The 17,784-nt window shown below is 39.2% G+C and overlaps 1 protein-coding gene across 28 annotated transcripts in view; it reads left to right on the top strand.

Moving 5' to 3' along the window:
- LOC126266634 (kinectin) overlaps positions 1-17,784 on the top strand; it is a 327,061-nt gene that overhangs the window by 113,556 nt on the left and 195,721 nt on the right. For all 28 annotated transcript variants that reach the window (XM_049970995.1, XM_049971006.1, XM_049971003.1 and 25 more), the window contains 4 exons: positions 315-457; positions 9,763-10,041; positions 12,871-13,017; positions 14,051-14,278. In XM_049970995.1, the coding sequence (XP_049826952.1) occupies positions 315-457; positions 9,763-10,041; positions 12,871-13,017; positions 14,051-14,278 (797 nt within the window). The remainder of the gene's footprint in view (positions 1-314; positions 458-9,762; positions 10,042-12,870; positions 13,018-14,050; positions 14,279-17,784) is intronic.

Genomic DNA, 17,784 nt, shown 5'->3' on the forward strand with positions numbered 1-17,784 from the left:
GTTTCTTGAAGCTTCACTGAAACATTATCCAAAGATGAAGGCACAAATGCTTCTACGGTCTGCTCAGTTATGTTATTTAAGAGTATGCACTAGAATAATATCTTACTTTTCACTTTGTGTCGTTCAGCCATATTTTTCAGAACTCCTTTCTCCCATTACCCCTCCTCCTCTCCATCCCCTTCCCCCTCCCACCTCTCCTGTGTGTACGTGCACTCTTTTATGCAGTCAGATTGATGAAACATTTTTCTTCGTAGAAAGTTGTGTTGAAACTGTGTTCATTTGCATTTTTTCCTTATAACACTGGTTTGTTGCAGATGGGGAAAATGAAACTGTAAATGTTAGTCTTCTGATGTCATTGTTACGTAAAGCAGAGCTGTCAAGGACTGAAGTACAAGGAATGATTGAACTGCTCCTCAACAAACAAGGTTCGGGTGCTGCAAGCTCGGAATGGATTGAGGTGAGTGTGTATCAGTATTCAACAATCTGAAGACATACCATGCCATAAAATACACTTATTGAATAGACCAACTTCTGTCCCAGTGGAACATCTAAACAGAGATATGAGTAAATAGAAACTGTTAATCATTGGAAGAAATCCTTTTTATACTGATGGATAATAAATATTCTGTTAAAATTTCTGGATACATTTACACATATTTACTGTGAATCAACATTCTGTTCAGATAGCATCTCTGTATCCATGCTTGTAAAACAGTGTGTTCATAATTAAATTCATAATTAAACTCTCAATTTCAAAACACTGTAGAGAGGGCTACTGCTCAGAATGAGGTCAAATTTGAACAGCATATTATTGACACAAGGGGAAACTTCATGGAAAAAAAATATACCACCTCACTCCCCCTGCTTTGGCGTTTGACCTCCCTTCCTAAATTGTTTCCGTAGTGAGAGCCATGTGGGTAAGAACTCCCCTTACCGCCGCCAGCGTGGGTTCCTCTGCTCCACCCTCCTGCCCCCTTTACTTCCCCACTAGGTCGTCACCATGTGTAGCCATTCCATGTGGTCTGGCTATTATGTACTCATGTGGATGATCCAAGTGACAACACAAGGATCACAATTCTAACACCTGAGCTGACACCACCTTGTGTATGCCTAGGAATGGTCACGTCTTTTTTCAGCTACGGAACTCCTGGTGAGCTGACACCACCTTATGTATGCCTAGGAATGGTCACGTCTTTTTTCAGCTACGGAACTCCTGGCTATGATCACTGTGCTAGGTGGCCCTTGCCGCCGCTGGTTGGCACCCACAGTGTGAGCTCCTGATTGGAGTGGTACCAGGACTAATGCTCTGCACATGAAGCTTGTTCAGCTCTGTACTTTTGCACCTGTTCCGTGTTCGTCTTTTCAGACAGGATCAGTTTTCTCTCTACTCCTACTTTTTGCTTCCTTGGCCTTCCCCTTTCTGTCCACACCCTGCAAGGGGGGTCACACCTGCCACTCCCTATTACTTGGTTTGTTCCAGAATAGATGAGGAGAATTTCATTGCTAACAAACTGCTCTTTTTTGTAAAACATATTGCAGATAAGTTTGGTGAAGTTCACTCACTTAGTAAGATGCAAACTGTTTCCCTACTGATGAAAATCTCTTCTGTCAGTCATTTGGCTTCTTGTCGTGCTTGGGAGACATCTCAGTAAGCATCCCTCCTCACCAGTCATTAAAATGACTAAAGCCATTATCTTCCCTAGGAACCACCTCCTACAATCAGATGAGGAAATCTGGCACAGAGCAGCATTCATTTTGTGTGGTGAGTCCAGAGATGTCTTAAGGACAATCACATTGATACTGGTGCTTTCATCCTGGCTTTTGAGGGGGAAATCCTTCTGGAAAAAGTCAAAAGTTATTGTTTACTGTTGTGATGTGAAGCTGTATATCCCACCTCCCATGTGCTGTTTCTGGTATCTCTGTTTTGGTCACATTGTGATGAGGTGAATCCTATTTGCAATGACTGCAGCCACCCTACCCATGTGGGGTGTCCTTGCACCCCACCACCGAAGTGTTTAAATTGTTCTAGCCCACATTCCCCTCGCTTGCTGGACTGCCCCATCTATAAAAAGGAAAGAAAGATTCAGGGATTCAAAACTCTTTACTGTCTGTCCTACTTTGAGGCCCACAGAAATTTGACCATCTTTACCCAGTATTTTTAGTGTCTACCTTTTCTTCTCACAGTCCTTTCCTCTTCCGCTTTCCTCCTTATCTCCAACCTGATCCCCTTCCCCCTCCTACTACCTGGCATTTCCCATTCCTTCCCCTCATGGAGTCACACCTTCTCCTCAGCCAGAGAAGAAACCCCCGTCCTCTGGCACACACTGGGGATGGGGCTTCCTCTAGCAGCTTCCCTCCCAGTGTCTCCAATACAGGAAACCTATTACTTCAAGTTAGGTGCGGGACTTGTGCTCTGTGGTACTGAAGGCTACTTTTCTCTTTCGGATCTTGATACTGATGTGACTTGCTTTCTTGCTGACCACACTTCGTCTTACCTTGAGGATGCAGAGGAGGAGAAGGATATGAAGAAAATGCGTACATCTTGGGACGAGGCCAGCCACCCTTTCAATCGGGGTCCGATCTTGCGCTCATTGATGTCACTCTGTACTTACTGGTGATTGGACACTAATTTGGCACAATGACTGGATGGACGTCAAATGGCCCAGAATAAGTCTCTTGTACTACACTCAAACGGAACTGTAATGGCATTGTCACCTTCCAGAATTGCAGGAATCTCTTTTTGTGGATGCTCACTCATTAACTCTTCAGTGTTTTCAAGTCTTCTGCCAGAGTATCCGGTGATGTCTGTTGGTATTGTTTGTATCGGGGTTCCTCTTCAAACTGTGCTGGAAGCTGTGGTTGTTCGGGTCCATTTAGACTCTGTAGTAATGATCGGCAATCTTTATCTCACTCCTCCCCCCCCCCCCCCCCCCCCCTACCGGCTTCCTATGCTTCCTGCTCTTCTTGCCGCCCCCCCCCCCCCCCTCTTGCTTCTCCTTGGGATTTTAATGCCTGTAACCCTCTTAACCTCTGGGAGATGGTACTGCAGTTACTGACTGGGTCAGGACTGTTGAAGACCTGTTGCCTTCTAAATTCTGGAGGCCCCAGACACTGTAGTGCGGTACTCAGCACTGTGTCAGTGACTGATATTTCCATCTGTAGCCTGGGTTACTCCTCTTCGTTCAATAGGGAATTCATGACTATTTGTAAGACAGCAATCTTTTCCGATTGTCTTATCTTTTCTCTGGTGTCACTCACCTGAACGGCCTCCCAGATGCATCTATACTGCTGCCATATGTGTCTTTACTGATGCAGATTGGGATGTATGTTCCTGGCTGCCATCGAAATTGCTCCACCAGACGACAACACTGACGAGACCATACAGTGTTTGATCCTTTCGGCAGCTGCTTCACAGTGCCATCAACCTTGGGATCTCCCAAATGGAGGACAGCTCTTTGGTTAACCCCCAAAAGTGGTGTGGCTGTTAAAGTCCATCACCATGCCCTCGAATGCTACAAATGGCATCACCCTCTCGACCACCTCGTGGCCTTTAAACAGCTTTGTGCCTGGGCCCTTTATCTATTAACCACCAGAAACTGATTTGTTGTGAACGATACGTCATTGCCATAAGGCAGCATACTCCTTTTTTGTAGATATGGGCAAAGATTAGATGCTTTTTCGGCTGTCCTCATCCTACAGTATAATGTTTCGTGAGTGGGAAATCGCCAGTGCCCCCCCTCCCCCATGAACCATGGACCTTGCCATTTGTGGGGAGGCTTGCGTGCCTCAGCAATACAGATGGCCGTACCGTAGGTGCAACCACAATGGAGGGGTATCTGTTGAGAGGCCAGACAAACGTGGTTCCTAAAGAGGGGCAGCAGCCTTTTCAGTAGTTGAAGTGGCAACAGTCTGGTTGATTGACTGATCTGGCCTTGTAACAATAACCAAAACGGCCTTGCTGTGCTGGTACTGCGAACGGCTGAAAGCAAGGGGAAACTACAGCCGTAATTTTTCCCGAGGACATGCAGCTTTACTGGATGATTAAATGATGATGGCGTCCTCTTGGGTAAAATATTCCAGAGGTAAAATAGTTCCCCATTCGGATTCCCGGGCGGGGACTACTCAAGAGGATGTCGTTATCAGGAGAAAGAAAACTGGCGTTTTACGGATCGGAGCATGGAATGTCAGATCCCTTAATCGGGCAGGTAGATTAGAAAATTTAAAAAGGGAAATGGATAGGTTAAATTTAGATATTGTGGGAATTAGTGAAGTTCGGTGGCAGGAGGAACACTACTTCTGGTCAGGTGACTACAACGTTACAAATACAAAATCCAATACGGGTAATGCAGGAGTAGGTCTAATGATGAATAGGAAAATAGGAATGCGGATAAGCTACTACAAACAGCATAGTGAACGCATTATTGTGGCCAAGATAGATACGAAGCCCACACCTACTACAGTAGTAAAAGTTTATATGCCAACTAGCTGTGCAGATGACCAAGAAATTGAAGGAATGTATGATGAAATAAAAGAAGTTATTCAGATAGTGAAGGGAGACGAAAATTTAATTGTATGGGTGACTGGAATTAGAGTGTAGGAAAAGGGAGAGAAGGAAACATAGTAGGTGAATATGGATTGGGGCTAAGAAATGAAAGAGGAAGCCGCTTGGTAGAATTTTGCACAGAGCACAACTTAATCATAACTAACACTTGGTTTAAGAATCATGAAAGAAGGTTGTATACATGGAAGAACCCTGGAGATACTAAAAGGTATCAGGTAGATTATATAATGGTAAGACAGAGATTTAGGAACCAGGTTTTAAATTGTAAGACATTTCCAGGGGCAGATGTGGACTCTGACCACAATCTATTGGTTATGAACTGTCAATTAAAACTGAAGAGACTGCAAAAAGGTGGGAATTTAAGGAGATGGGACCTGGATAAACTGAAAGAACCAGAGGTTGTACAGGGTTTCAGGGAGAGCATAAGGGAACAATTGACAGGAATGGGGGAAAGAAATGCAGTAGAAGAAGAATGGGTAGCTTTGAGGGATGAAGTAGTGAAGGCAGCAGAGGATAAAGTAGGTAAAAAGACGAGGGCTGCTAGAAATCCTTGGGTAACAGGAGAAATATTGAATTTAATTGATGAAAGGAGAAAATATAAAAATGCAGTAAATGAAGCAGGCAAAAAGGAATACAAACGTCTCAAAAATGAGATCGACAGGAAGTGCAAAATGGCTAAGCAGGCATGGCTAAAGGACAAATGTAAGGATGTGGAGGCTCATCTCACTAGGGGTAAGATAGATACTGTCTACAGGAAAATTCAGGAGACCTTTGGAGAGAAGAGAACCATGTGTATGAATATCAAGAGCTCAGATGGCAATGCAGTTCTAAGCAAAGAAGGGAAGGCAGAAAGGTGGAAGGAGTATATAGAAGGTTTATACAAGGGCGATGTATTTGACGACAATATTATGGAAATGGAAGAGGATGTAGATGAAGATGAAATGGGAGGTACGATACTGCGTGAGTAGTTTGACAAAGCACTGAAAGACCTGAGTCGAAACAAGGCCCCAGGAGTAGACAACATTCCATTAGAACTACTGACGGCCTTGGGAGAGCCAGTCCTGACAAAACTCTACCATCTCGTGAGCAAGATGTATGAGACAGGCGAAATACCCTCAGACTTCAAGAAGAATATAATTATTCCAATCCCAAAGAAAGCAGGTGCTGACAGATGTGAAAATTACCGAACTATCAGTTTAATAAGTCACAGCTGCAAAATACTAAAGCAAATTCTTTGCAGACGAATGGAAAAACTGGAAGATGGGGACCTCAGGAAGGATCAGTTTGGATTCCGTAGAAATGTTGGAACACGTGAGGCAATACTGACCTTACGACTTATCTTAGAAGAAAGATTAAGAAAAGGCAAACCTACGTTTCTAGCATTTGTAGACTTAGAGAAAGCTTTTGACAATGTTGACTGGAATACTCTTTTTCAAATTCTAAAGGTGGCAGGGGTAAAATACAGGGAGCGAAAGGCTATTTATAATTTGTACAGAAACCAGATGGCAGTAATAAGAGTCGAGGGGCATGAAAGGGAAGCAGTGGTTGGGAAAGGAGTGATACAGGGTTGTAGCCTCTCCCCGATGTTATTCAATCTGTATATTGAGCAAGCAGTAAAGGAAACAAAAGAAAAATTTGGAGTAGGTATTAAAATTCATGGAGACGAAGTAAAAACTTTGAGGTTTGCCGATGACGTTGTAATTCTGTCAGAGACGGCAAAGGATTTGGAAGAGCAGTTGAACGGAATGGACAGTGTCTTGAAAGGAGGATATAAGATGAACATCAACAAAAGGAAAACGAGGATAATGGAATGTAGTCAAATTAAATCGGGTGATGCTGAGGGAATTAAATTAGGAAATGAGACACTTAAAGTAGTAAAGGAGTTTTGCTATTTAGGAACTAAAATAACTGATGATGTTCAAAGTAGAGAAGATATAAAATGTAGACTGGCAATGGCAAGGAAAGCGTTTCTGAAGAAGAGAAATTTGTTAACATTGAATATAGATTTATGTATCAGGAAGTCGTTTCTGAAAGTATTTGTTTGGAGTGTAGCCATGTATGGAAGTGAAACATGGACGATAAATAGTTTGGACAAGAAGAGAATAGAAGCTTTCGAAATGTGGTGCTACAGAAGAATACTGAAGATAAGGTGGATAGATCACGTAACTAATGAGGAGGTATTGAATAGGATTGGGGAGAAGAGAAGTTTGTGGCACAACTTGACTAGAAGAAGGGATCGGTTGGTAGGACATGTTTGGAGGCATCAAGGGATCACAAATTTAGCATTGGAGGGCAGCGTGGAGGGTAAAAATTGTAGAGGGAGACCTAGAGATGAGTACACTAAGCAGATTCAGAAGGATGTAGGTTGCAGTAGGTACTGGGAGATGAAGAAGCTTGCGCAGGATAGAGTAGCGTGGAGAGCTGCATCAAACCAGTCTCAGGACTGAAGACAACAACAACTTACTCTCTGCCCCAACATGCCTGATGGACCAGACTGGGTGCACAGCCAGATGCTTCAGCACATGTCAGTAGCTAACCAACATCATATGCTTGCCCTTTTTAACCATCTCTGAAAAGAGGAGAAGTTCCCTTCCCAGCGTCGGAAAAGTGTTGTTACTCCAGTTCAAAATCTGGTAAACCAACTCTTCAGTTAGACAGCTGTAGTTCAGTCAGTTTAACCAATGTCCTCTGCATGTTACTTGAACTTATAGTGTGTTAAAGTACATCCTGGAAACTTTGGGATTCAATACAGGGTGGTTTTTGCTGAGTCTCCGCTACTACAGATAATTTACTCTGCATGGAGTCTATCTGAACTGCTTTTGTTGGTGTCGGCACACTGTTGCAGTCTATTTTGGTCTGCATAAAGCTTGTTATACCACATTCTTGCCACCTTAGGTGAGTGGGGCCACCATATCATGCTCTCGATTTTTATCGCGAACTTCCTTTCATGTTGCACTTGTCACGTACAGGTTGATGCTGCCCGTAGCACCTTCCATCTGCAAAAAAAGTTGTTCTGTTTTGAGTGTCCCTCCTCCTCCTCCTCCTCCTCCTCCTCCTCCTCCTCTTTTCATCAATGGTTTTATTGGCGGCTGTGGAGTCTGTGGTGTCCCCCTCTGTCCGCTGATGATTTTTACATTCATTCTTGTTTGTCTGCGATGGGCATTACTGAACACACTGTAGAGAGCAACACACAGGACATATTCTTGGGCTCTCACTCATGTCTTCCATTTTTCAGCTGCCAAGACCTGCATTATCCACATGTCTTTGCTGTAGCTTGACAGCCAATAGGAAGGTACATGGAAGAGTCCATTTGGCTTTGCAGGGGTGTGAGAAATATCTTGACACAAAAATTACTAGCGGTCTGAGAGACCATCAATAGTAGTTAAGGGCTACACAGGGCCATCTACTGGCCAAATTTTCATTATTTTTTTTTCTTTTTTGTTCCATGCCATTTCCTCCTGCATCAGTAATACTGTGTTCAAATTTGACATCATTCTGAGCAATTGTTCTGTTTCTACAGTATTTTGAAATGAAACTTAAATTATGGACATCCTGTGTTAGATGGTGTATGCATATGGAGAGATGTAATGATGTGTATTGTAAATTGCACAGATGTCTAAATACACATTTGAGAAGATAGATAGACAATAGAACAAAGCCATGTCTTCAACACTTACATCAACAGGTAGCACTGATTGTATTGTTAAGATTTATTTTTACAATCTCTGGCAAAGATGGGAACAGCAATGCATGTTACATAAGAATGTGCAGTGACGTAGACTTCGTGTGACAAGCTCACCACCTTTTTTTCTGCACTGGTGTGACATACCACAGGTAAACATACGGATTACTTCCAATTGCCTTCAAAGAACTATGCTAGAAGTAAGGCACTCTTTCTTCAGATTTCTTGTAAATACTACTTTTCAAAGTCAATTATTCAAAAACAGTTTTAATCACTTTTATTATTATTATACCGCCATGCGGTTTCAACCCAATGTAGGGGGTCATCTTCTGGGCATTTTCACCATTGGTCGACTGCTGGTGGGGTCACTCCTGTTACACAACATCAGGAAATTGATTAATCATACTAATCGCTGCTTCATCTCCACAACCATGTTGTCCAAAAAACTTGTCAAAGTGGTATACATAATGCAGCCTTGTATATTGTGAAGTGATGAATACTGCAACAATTTGAGAGTGTGGGAATATGTTAAATGATTCGTAGTACTAAAGGCATGCGCTTGCTGGAACACCGGTAAACAATGAAATCAGGATAGATGTTTTAGATAAAACAACCTACTGAAACAATGTTTCTGTTCTTTATTTTGTAAGTATTCATGTCAAAGGACCAAGTCACTCTGTATTAAGAAAGACATTGTCTTCGAATTTTTCTTAAAATAAGGAGTTCAAGCTAATGTACTGAAATAAGTTACAGCATATATTATTTTCATCTTCACTTATCATAGGATTTGTATACTTTTGTGGGAAAGGCACAAAGTTTTGTACAAAATAAGATGATGATTCAGTGTAAAATGTAATAAAGAAGGAAAAAGTTGAAATCCAATACTCGGAAGTCATTATATGTAATTTCTTTTATAATTCCTACGAATTTGCTGTGTTGTAACTCTCTTCCCTCATGGTCCAACATTAATTGTCCTAATATATGCCTGCAATAGAACAAGTATTAAAATAATACTGGAAATTTAGGTGTTCATGACTGTATTAATAGTATCATCATGCATTTTGGTGAATCCTTATTTCTCATAAGTGCTGTTGCGTAACCTACCAGTATGCCATTTGAAATATTACTAAGAATAAATATAATATTGTGAATAAATTAAAAAGATTTAGAAGTATACTTATTATTAGTGTACATTGAACAGTTAGATCAATGATTGATTCCAACACAAATCCCACATGTGGCTCAAGTTATTGAAACTTTATGGCAGATTAAAACAATGTACCACAGTGAAACTCAAAAGAGAAAGCTAGATACTTTAGAAACTTCTGGATTGTCGTAAGATTTTGGGAGTTGCTCTTGAACTGACTGTAGTGCAACCTCAATTTATAATGAGATATTATGACTGGAGTGTAAAATGACTACACATTTTCAGCTACACAGATAAAAAGGTCATAAGTTAAAGACTCTTTCCCTTCATCCACCCACAGGCATCAGTGACGTCAAATATTTTTGTTCACAGGGAAGGCAAGATCCTGTAGTCAAATTGAAAAAACAGCTAGCAGAGAAGGAAAAAGCCCTTGCTGAGGAGCAGGAGGCTTCCTTAGCATTCCAGAATAAACTTAAGGAGGTGCGTTCTGAATATAATGCAGAACGTTCACGACTTAACCACAGCTGCAGGCAGCTGGAGGAGGCTTTGGTAGCCAAGCAGAATGAGTCCCAGGCACTAGCTGCACGTTTGCAGCACACACACGATACTGCTGTTGCAGAAAAGCAGCAGATGTCGCAACAACTCCAGCAGGTATGTACAATGCCCTGCATTTTTTATTTTTCTTTGAATGTGTGTTAGATTCTTTTATAATACCTGTTTCTGTTTCAGTATAGTGAAGAATTAAATGTGAACTTCTGTTTTTTGCAGGATTGAAATTGTTGAATTTTTTTTGTAGTGAATAGTTTCTTCTTATCCAACTACATTTGCTCGGGTTCATTTGTAATGAAGTAGAGAACTGATGTTGCTCCAAGGTCTTTTCTGATGTAATAATGTTTTCACTGTGGTAGAATGATAAAATAATGGCATGTTGCCAATCTGTTGGATTCCAGAAGGTTGGAAGAGAGATAATAAACGTGAGAATTGTCACATGTCGGATTGGTGCTACCTTGGAAGCAATTCAGCTGCGGTGTGTTAAATAAGTAACTCGGACACTGAAGAAACATATTTAATTATACCTAAAGTGGCAGTGTAACATGTAACGTAATCTTAGGATTTCGTCCATGTTAGTGGAAAATGCAAAAAATTTCAGCTGATGATTACAGAAAAAAATAACTTTGTCTTCAGCTGTATTTATTGATGTAAGAAAATTATTTCTGATTGATTTAGTATCTAATACCATTAATTATCATACACTTAGTTACATTCCTAGTTCACAAACTGTAGCTAGGACTAGTACCAGTCTTTTATAATGTGTGAACAGTTAAACCTTATTTGTCAGCTATATGATGGAGCAAGAAATAAATGTCATGATTTCCAACATTAATAGGATTAAAAATTAAAAACTGTGCTGCCACAGCTGTTGATACTTTGATATTCAAGATATATGTAAACCAGCAGCTCAGTTGCTGTTAAGAAATAGTTTTTCCGTGCCATTTACATTTGTTGAACAACTTCAAGCCTCCTGAGTTTTGATGTTATTACAAATAATTAGTTACAAATAACTATTGTTATGCTGCAAAACTATCTTAGATTTATGACCTCACAGAATGCTTTGGTACAAATTAAAACAGTTTTAATTAGCATGTAGTTTTGTACTAAGCCTCATGATAGATCAAAGAGTGTAAATGCCACTGAAACACTACGCATGAAACCTATCCACAAGGAAGTGACACCACTTTGTGCTCATGTACGTAGCAGAAAACTAACATGGTCTAGCAGTGCTACTCGACAGAAAAACAAACAGTATGGTTGATATTATTTGACACAGTTCAGATTGTGTAATAGAATATTTTGATTTGCAAGTACTTCTAAATTAGTTCAAAGTACAAAAAAGCAACTTATAATTTGCTAGTACAGAAGAAATTATATACAAAAGAGTAGAGCAATAGTAAAAATGTATCAATAGATCTTACAAAGACACTGTTGTCAGTAATAAGAAACATCAAGAAATTTCATAAAAAATGTCAACTGATGAGCATGAAATGACACTTGTTACTCAAGCAGGAATATAGAAAACAATAAACTGATACAAACATATGAAGTGAATTTATGATCATTTGTGTAATGTAACTTATGTTGCATTAAATTAAAACATATTACTTCATAATGTCAAATGTATATACAAGCAAAGAAAGATCACAAAAGTGACTTGCTGTTATCTCTTCCTTCTATATATTCTCCCAGGTATTTAAATTTGTCCTCCTCTTTCATGATGCCATCTGGGGTGTCCTGATCACCAGTGGTATTCATTTTCTTTGTCTAGTGGGAGATGATGATAAATCCACCACTTATGGTTACCTTAGGTCGTCAAGTTGTTCCTTTGTATTCTCTTCCATCTCACTCAAAATTACTGTCAACCTTTTGTCCTCCAGATGTGTCTTTTGGTATTCCCATTTCCTGTTTATTTTTTTCCAATGTCTGATCATAATGTCCAGTGTTATGCTCAAAGAAATCTGTGACACTCCAGCTCTCCATTAGACACTCTTTCAGTAGTGCTCATCTGAATCTTGCCCTTTTCTTTCTGTACATCAGAGTTTACATATCTGTTGTTCAGGATCATTTCAATAACCTTTTTGTCGAAGTCAGATGGCTGCATGAATTGTGTGAAGGTTATTAAGATCTTTCTGTTCTTTAAGACCCTGCATTCTGTCAAATGTTTGTGGATACAGGTCTGTTCTGTACATCTTCATCTGTTCCTAAAGTCTGTCTGATAGTCTCCAAGAGTATTTTCTGTTTTCCTGCACTCTTCATGATGAATTTAGAAGCAAGTTGCATTTGACCTTTAGTGGTAATATTCCTTCACGGTGTTTTTTTTTATATACTTCTTGTCCCTTTCTTATGTATTAGCACTATTTTAATGTTGTTCCGTCCTTCAAATAGCTTCCATGTCTCATGAAACAGGTCTTTGTTCCTGTAACCTGTGAGGCTGTTTCTAAATTTACTGAAGAAAACCAACCACTGCAGATGTTTTTCCAAAATTTGTCCTTCATCTTGTCCAGTTCCTGTTTCATCCTTTGTTCTAGTTCATCTTTTATTTCTGGCCGCTTTCATAATCATTCCTAAAAAAATCTCCCATTCTTTTGCATTCTCGTTACTCCAGTCTCTGCAGGTGCCCTATGGCTTCCTCACTGTTCTTTTTCCTCCACCAGTGCTTATTTTTTTGCTTTCCCCATAATTCAGTCATAACTAAAGTTCAGCTTTGTCTTCACCTTCATTGTGTAACTACATTGCTTCCTTACATTTGTCTTGGTTACATCGTAATTTGTCTTTCTCCATCGAGTTTTGGGTTGCCCTGTTTGATAAAGAACTTTTTTTCCAACGCATTAGTAGCATTTTGAACTTTTAAAACTACAAATTTTCAGTATTAACCTTCCTGTTTTCCTGAAAAAATTTTCACTACTTATGTTGTACATTTTACAGCTACAGTCAAAGTTAAACGAGGAGCGATTATCAGTGAGAAAGCTGCAGGAAGAACAAGCAAAGTCTCAAAGTGTACAGGATCAATTACTGAATCAGCATCAACAGTACGAAATGCACATCAGCCGTTTGACAGAGCAGCAACAAGAGGTGTAGTATTAATTAATTTTTGTTGTTGTTTGTGCTTAAAAGCTGTTTACTTATGAATAAGATTTTAATATTTCTATGAATACATTTTCTGAACTGAATATCAAAAAATACACCTGGTGTTTATTTTGGAGGAGCCAGTGGTGGACGGGGAGGGGGGGGGGGGAGTGAGGTGGGGGGGGGGGGGGGGCACACACTAGAACTTCATTGCTGTTCAGGTCCAGGATCTGTTTGATATCTTTTCATCTTAAATATTCTTGGTGACTTTAATTCTTAATATTAGTAAAGTTGCACTATCAATATGATAACTTTAAGATCTCATTTAACTGCGGTCACTTGGTAAGAATGGATTTATTCATTCCTTTATTGAGAATAAGAGTATATTCCTGCCAAACCCATTGTGTTACACTACTATATAGGATATGAGAAATCTCTTAACAAGGGTAAGATTTTGAAGTAATTCGCCATACATTTTTAGGTAAGTTTATCTCACCACCCTTCACTTGTTACACAGACTAGATGAATAAACAAGAAGAATTAATTACACTCAGATTTGTACCAGTTTTTCTCATCATGCCTATATGAAGCTGGCAGAACATAGTTTTTGCTTGAGGCGATGTACATTGTAGGACCTCACAATTCAGCTAAGAAGAGTACAACTTGTTCTGAAAGCCGCCACCCCATTCTGAAAAAAGAATTTATTTGCTGCAAGAGTGATTTCTGAAGGAATGGATTTTATTGGTTGATAAAAAATTGAGAAGGTTTTCAGATGTCTACAGTGCATGTTGTTTGCATACACATTTACTATGAGCTGTCATTGATCTGCGGCTTAGAGAGCTGAGGAACTCGGTAACTGAGTAGCATATTATCAGTAATAGCTTGAACCCATATCTTGATAACATGTTGCAGAGGAATTATGTGAAACAGCTGTATTTGTTTATATTGATGACCTTGGTTTACATCTGTGACATGTGATAGTTAATTGTCGAGTTTGTTTCTTTTTCTGATTCTTTCATTTTTTTCCTCCTTTTTACAGTCCGAAACAGCCTACAAATCACAGATTGCACAGCTCCATGCGCAGCTGCAGGAGGCAGCAAATGTTAATGCAGAGTTTCAGGCTCAGCATGAAGAAAAAATTGCTGAAAATAAGATGCTTATGGATAGGATAGCATGTTCTGAAGGACAAGTACTTCACCTCGAACAGCAGCTGGCCCATTTCAAAGAGGCAGCTGATCATTCTCAAGAGATCAGTTGCCAGCTTGAGGTATGGGTTCTCTCTTTTTCTTAGTAAATATTTGGTGAGTGGTAGAAAGGTAATATAAGAAAGACTGAATTCACATTAGGCTGACACATGCTGCGTCTTGGAGTTAAGACTACTATTTTAAAAATAAGATTGTGAGGTTGTTATGACAACAAATCTGATTTGCATTGCGAAAAGATGAAAACTGTGTTAATGTCATTCACAAGCTTCAGTATGTGTGTGTGTGTGGGGGGGGGGGGGGGGGGGGGGAGAAGAACATTGGGTTCATATTTTCATGATCAGATGAATGACAATCAAGTTAGAAAGTCGCTGGCTGCACGTGCTCACACTGCACAAATCTCGGCAAGAAATTTTTTTGGGGTCACGGCTGAATCCTTACATGTAAGAGCTCAGACCATACAGTACATATAGAATTAACAAAACTAAATCTTATAGAGTTGACCGTCTCTGAATATATGTTGGTGACACACCAGTTTGATAAAAAATTGCTGAAACTTTTCATTACTGCAGATCTGGCAATTCTCTCTTCAGTTCAGGGATGATAGTGCCTTTGTAACAGTGGAAATGTGCAAACTAATAAACCCAAATGTTTCAAGTTGAAATTTTAAGGAAATACTGTGTGCAGCTTTCAGAGATTGGAAGAATATCAGTCTTATTCAATTACGTACGAATGAAAATTGCTACACTTGGTTACCCAAAAGCACCTTCAATTATGTGCAGTAGCAGAAACATGAATTCATCAGTCATGTAAGAAATGGTGCAATTCCTTCTCCTCTACAAGCAAACCAACATTTGCTCAGGTCCTTCATCAGCCATTTGCATCCACTTAGGGATAAAAGGCCACCTCCACTCTACTTAGTGCACTATGGTTCTGAGCTGGACACACATGACATGTCAGCCCTGCATGCTTTGTCATCCTGCACCTTGCTTCTAGACAGTTCCTGATCATCTGAGTCCAGTAAAGAACTTGATTGGTCCACCTACCATCCATGAGCTTGGCTGTGTGTCCCATGCATATTAATGTTCACAACAGGCATGGCATTTTCAGCTTAAATTTTTTCAGTGATCAGCTTGTTTTTTCTCCTGCCTCTTCTGAAAATTCTCGGCATGCATCGTGCCATTGCCCACTGAGCAACTCTGCCACTGAATGTTTCTCATACTAGAACTCTAAAAAATCGAAACTGATGATACGCGCAGCTGGTAAGCTTTTGTTCCAGTTTTGGAAATTTTGTAGTTTTCCAGGCCATTTCAGTATTGTATTTTTCTCTTCTTGTTCATTTAGCTGTACTAAACACATAAACTAAACTGCTTCTTTAATTTCATCATTAACTAAAGAACCTAGCAAAGCTTTTCAGTTGCTAATAAGTCTGGGAATTTGATATCAATCCTAATCTGGGGTATCCCTTGGAATTGTCGGGACGTACGTATTTGTTACTCGTTGAAACTTTGCAAACTTTGAAGTTATGGAACTCGAAATTATTATAAATCAAACACAAATGGATGAAGTCTCCTTTGTGTTTGTTTTTGGTTTTTATTGTTTTAAATGCTTTTGTAGCCTTTTGTACAACATGTAATGTACAAAACATCTGAATTTACAACAATTATCATGCTTTGGATACTATGTGGTAAGAGTGTGAACAAGATTAGTCAACCGTCAGCTTCTGAACTGGGATCATATAACTAACTGTGCGAAAATCACACTGACCGTAAATCATTTCCAATGTGTTTTAGTGTCTGAGAAAGCGTAAATCAGTTGGGATCATCGCTATACAGCATAAGAGAGAGATGTGTTCAGCTGCTGGATTTGTGAGAATAGTTGCGTCAGTGACATTACATTGTGTAGTTTTAGTGGACAATTCAGTTCACTTAGCAGCATATTCACTGTAAGCTGATAATCTGTAAATATAACTTCTTAATATACCAGTTTTCAGTTAAAAACAACTGCAAGGAAGAAAACAAATCCACACATTTTCACAGTACAGCATGGCATTTTCTTCCTTGCAGTAGATTTTAATAGAAAACCTGTACATTGTTGTTTAAAAAAAAATATAGCCTATGTCCATATGAATCTTCATTGGAGTATTTTGTTAAGACTATAAGCAGATCGGTCAAGAACTTTATAACATTTTTTGTTAACTATGTTTCTGCTTTATATTTAGTATAATTTTCTTTAGTCCTACTGCAATTGATTTTCAGTCCTACTTTAACATTTGCTATACAAAGATGTTTGAAAGTACCTGAATGACCTTCCACTGTACAGTCTGTACAGATGAATTCTAACAACTAATCAATTTCCCAGTGCATGGAAGTATATTACCTGCAGCGTTGTCAATGAATAGATGTTTCAATATACTAAGCTTCTTGCTTTTCATGGATTGTTACTACAGATTTAGGTAAAACTAAATGGAAAGCTTTTCCACAATCTCAGACAAACTGCCAATTCATATTTATTGCTCTGTCCCACAATTTTGTTCTTGATGTGCAAACTGTCCCTACCCAAAAGCATATGTATTGTTAAAACAAATATGGGAGGGGAAAAAAAGAGCTTCAACGCCAACATGATTATTTTGATGCCCTGCCAGGCAATTCCGAGCAAGCTCTACATAAAATAAAAGCCTACTGAATATGCTGCAACTGCAGTGAAGTGTGTCTGGGTTTTAAAAAAAAATTGTGTTTTGCTAAAGGCGCACCCTATCCAGAAACACATGTATTGTTAAAGAAAACATGCAGGAAAAAAATAGCTTCAACTGAAAGGTGATTATTTCGATGTCCTGTCAGGTATTTCTGAGCGAGCTCTATTAAAAATAACAGTCCACTGAAGATGCTGCAACTGCAGTGAAACATGTTTGTGTTGAAAAACAAAATTGTGTTTTGTTACAGGCAGTCTCCTATCCAGAAACATACGTATTGTTAAAGCAAACATGTAGTGGGAAAAAATAACCAGCTTAAACCCCAAGATTATGTTATATTCACCTTGAAAGGCTGTGTAATTAATATGCTTTGTATTACTATGTGGATAATGCTGATTTCAGTAAATATATTGTACGTTATAATACAGAGGCTTGACAAGTCATTAGGGTGGCATGTTCGTGCGAGGGGGAATAATTACAGTATTGCTGAATGTTAGGTGACTGTCTTCCTCTTTTGGATTACTTTTCCTCTATCCATAATCACAGTCTCTTGATGGTTTGCTGTGTTCCTGATCTGCTTCAATCACAATAAAATTATTTAAAGAAATATTCAAACATTTATACAGTTTTTCACAACTCGGCTCAGTAATACCCGTCATCTTAACTGATGAAATGTAGTATTGTCTATTCAACATAAGTTTTGGTCTCCTCCACACACTATTTAAACTTCTGTTTTCAAAGATGCTGAACTTTTGTGTAATTTATTTTGATAAACCCCTCTGTTATTATTTAAATTTTCACTGTCTGCTTTCCTTATTTCCTGATAAGAATTTACTTTTTGATAACTTTGTATTAATTTTTTATTCTTAGAGTTCCTCT

Source organism: Schistocerca gregaria, chromosome 4 (assembly GCF_023897955.1).
Source record: "Schistocerca gregaria isolate iqSchGreg1 chromosome 4, iqSchGreg1.2, whole genome shotgun sequence".
Taxonomy (NCBI): Eukaryota; Metazoa; Arthropoda; class Insecta; order Orthoptera; family Acrididae; genus Schistocerca; species Schistocerca gregaria.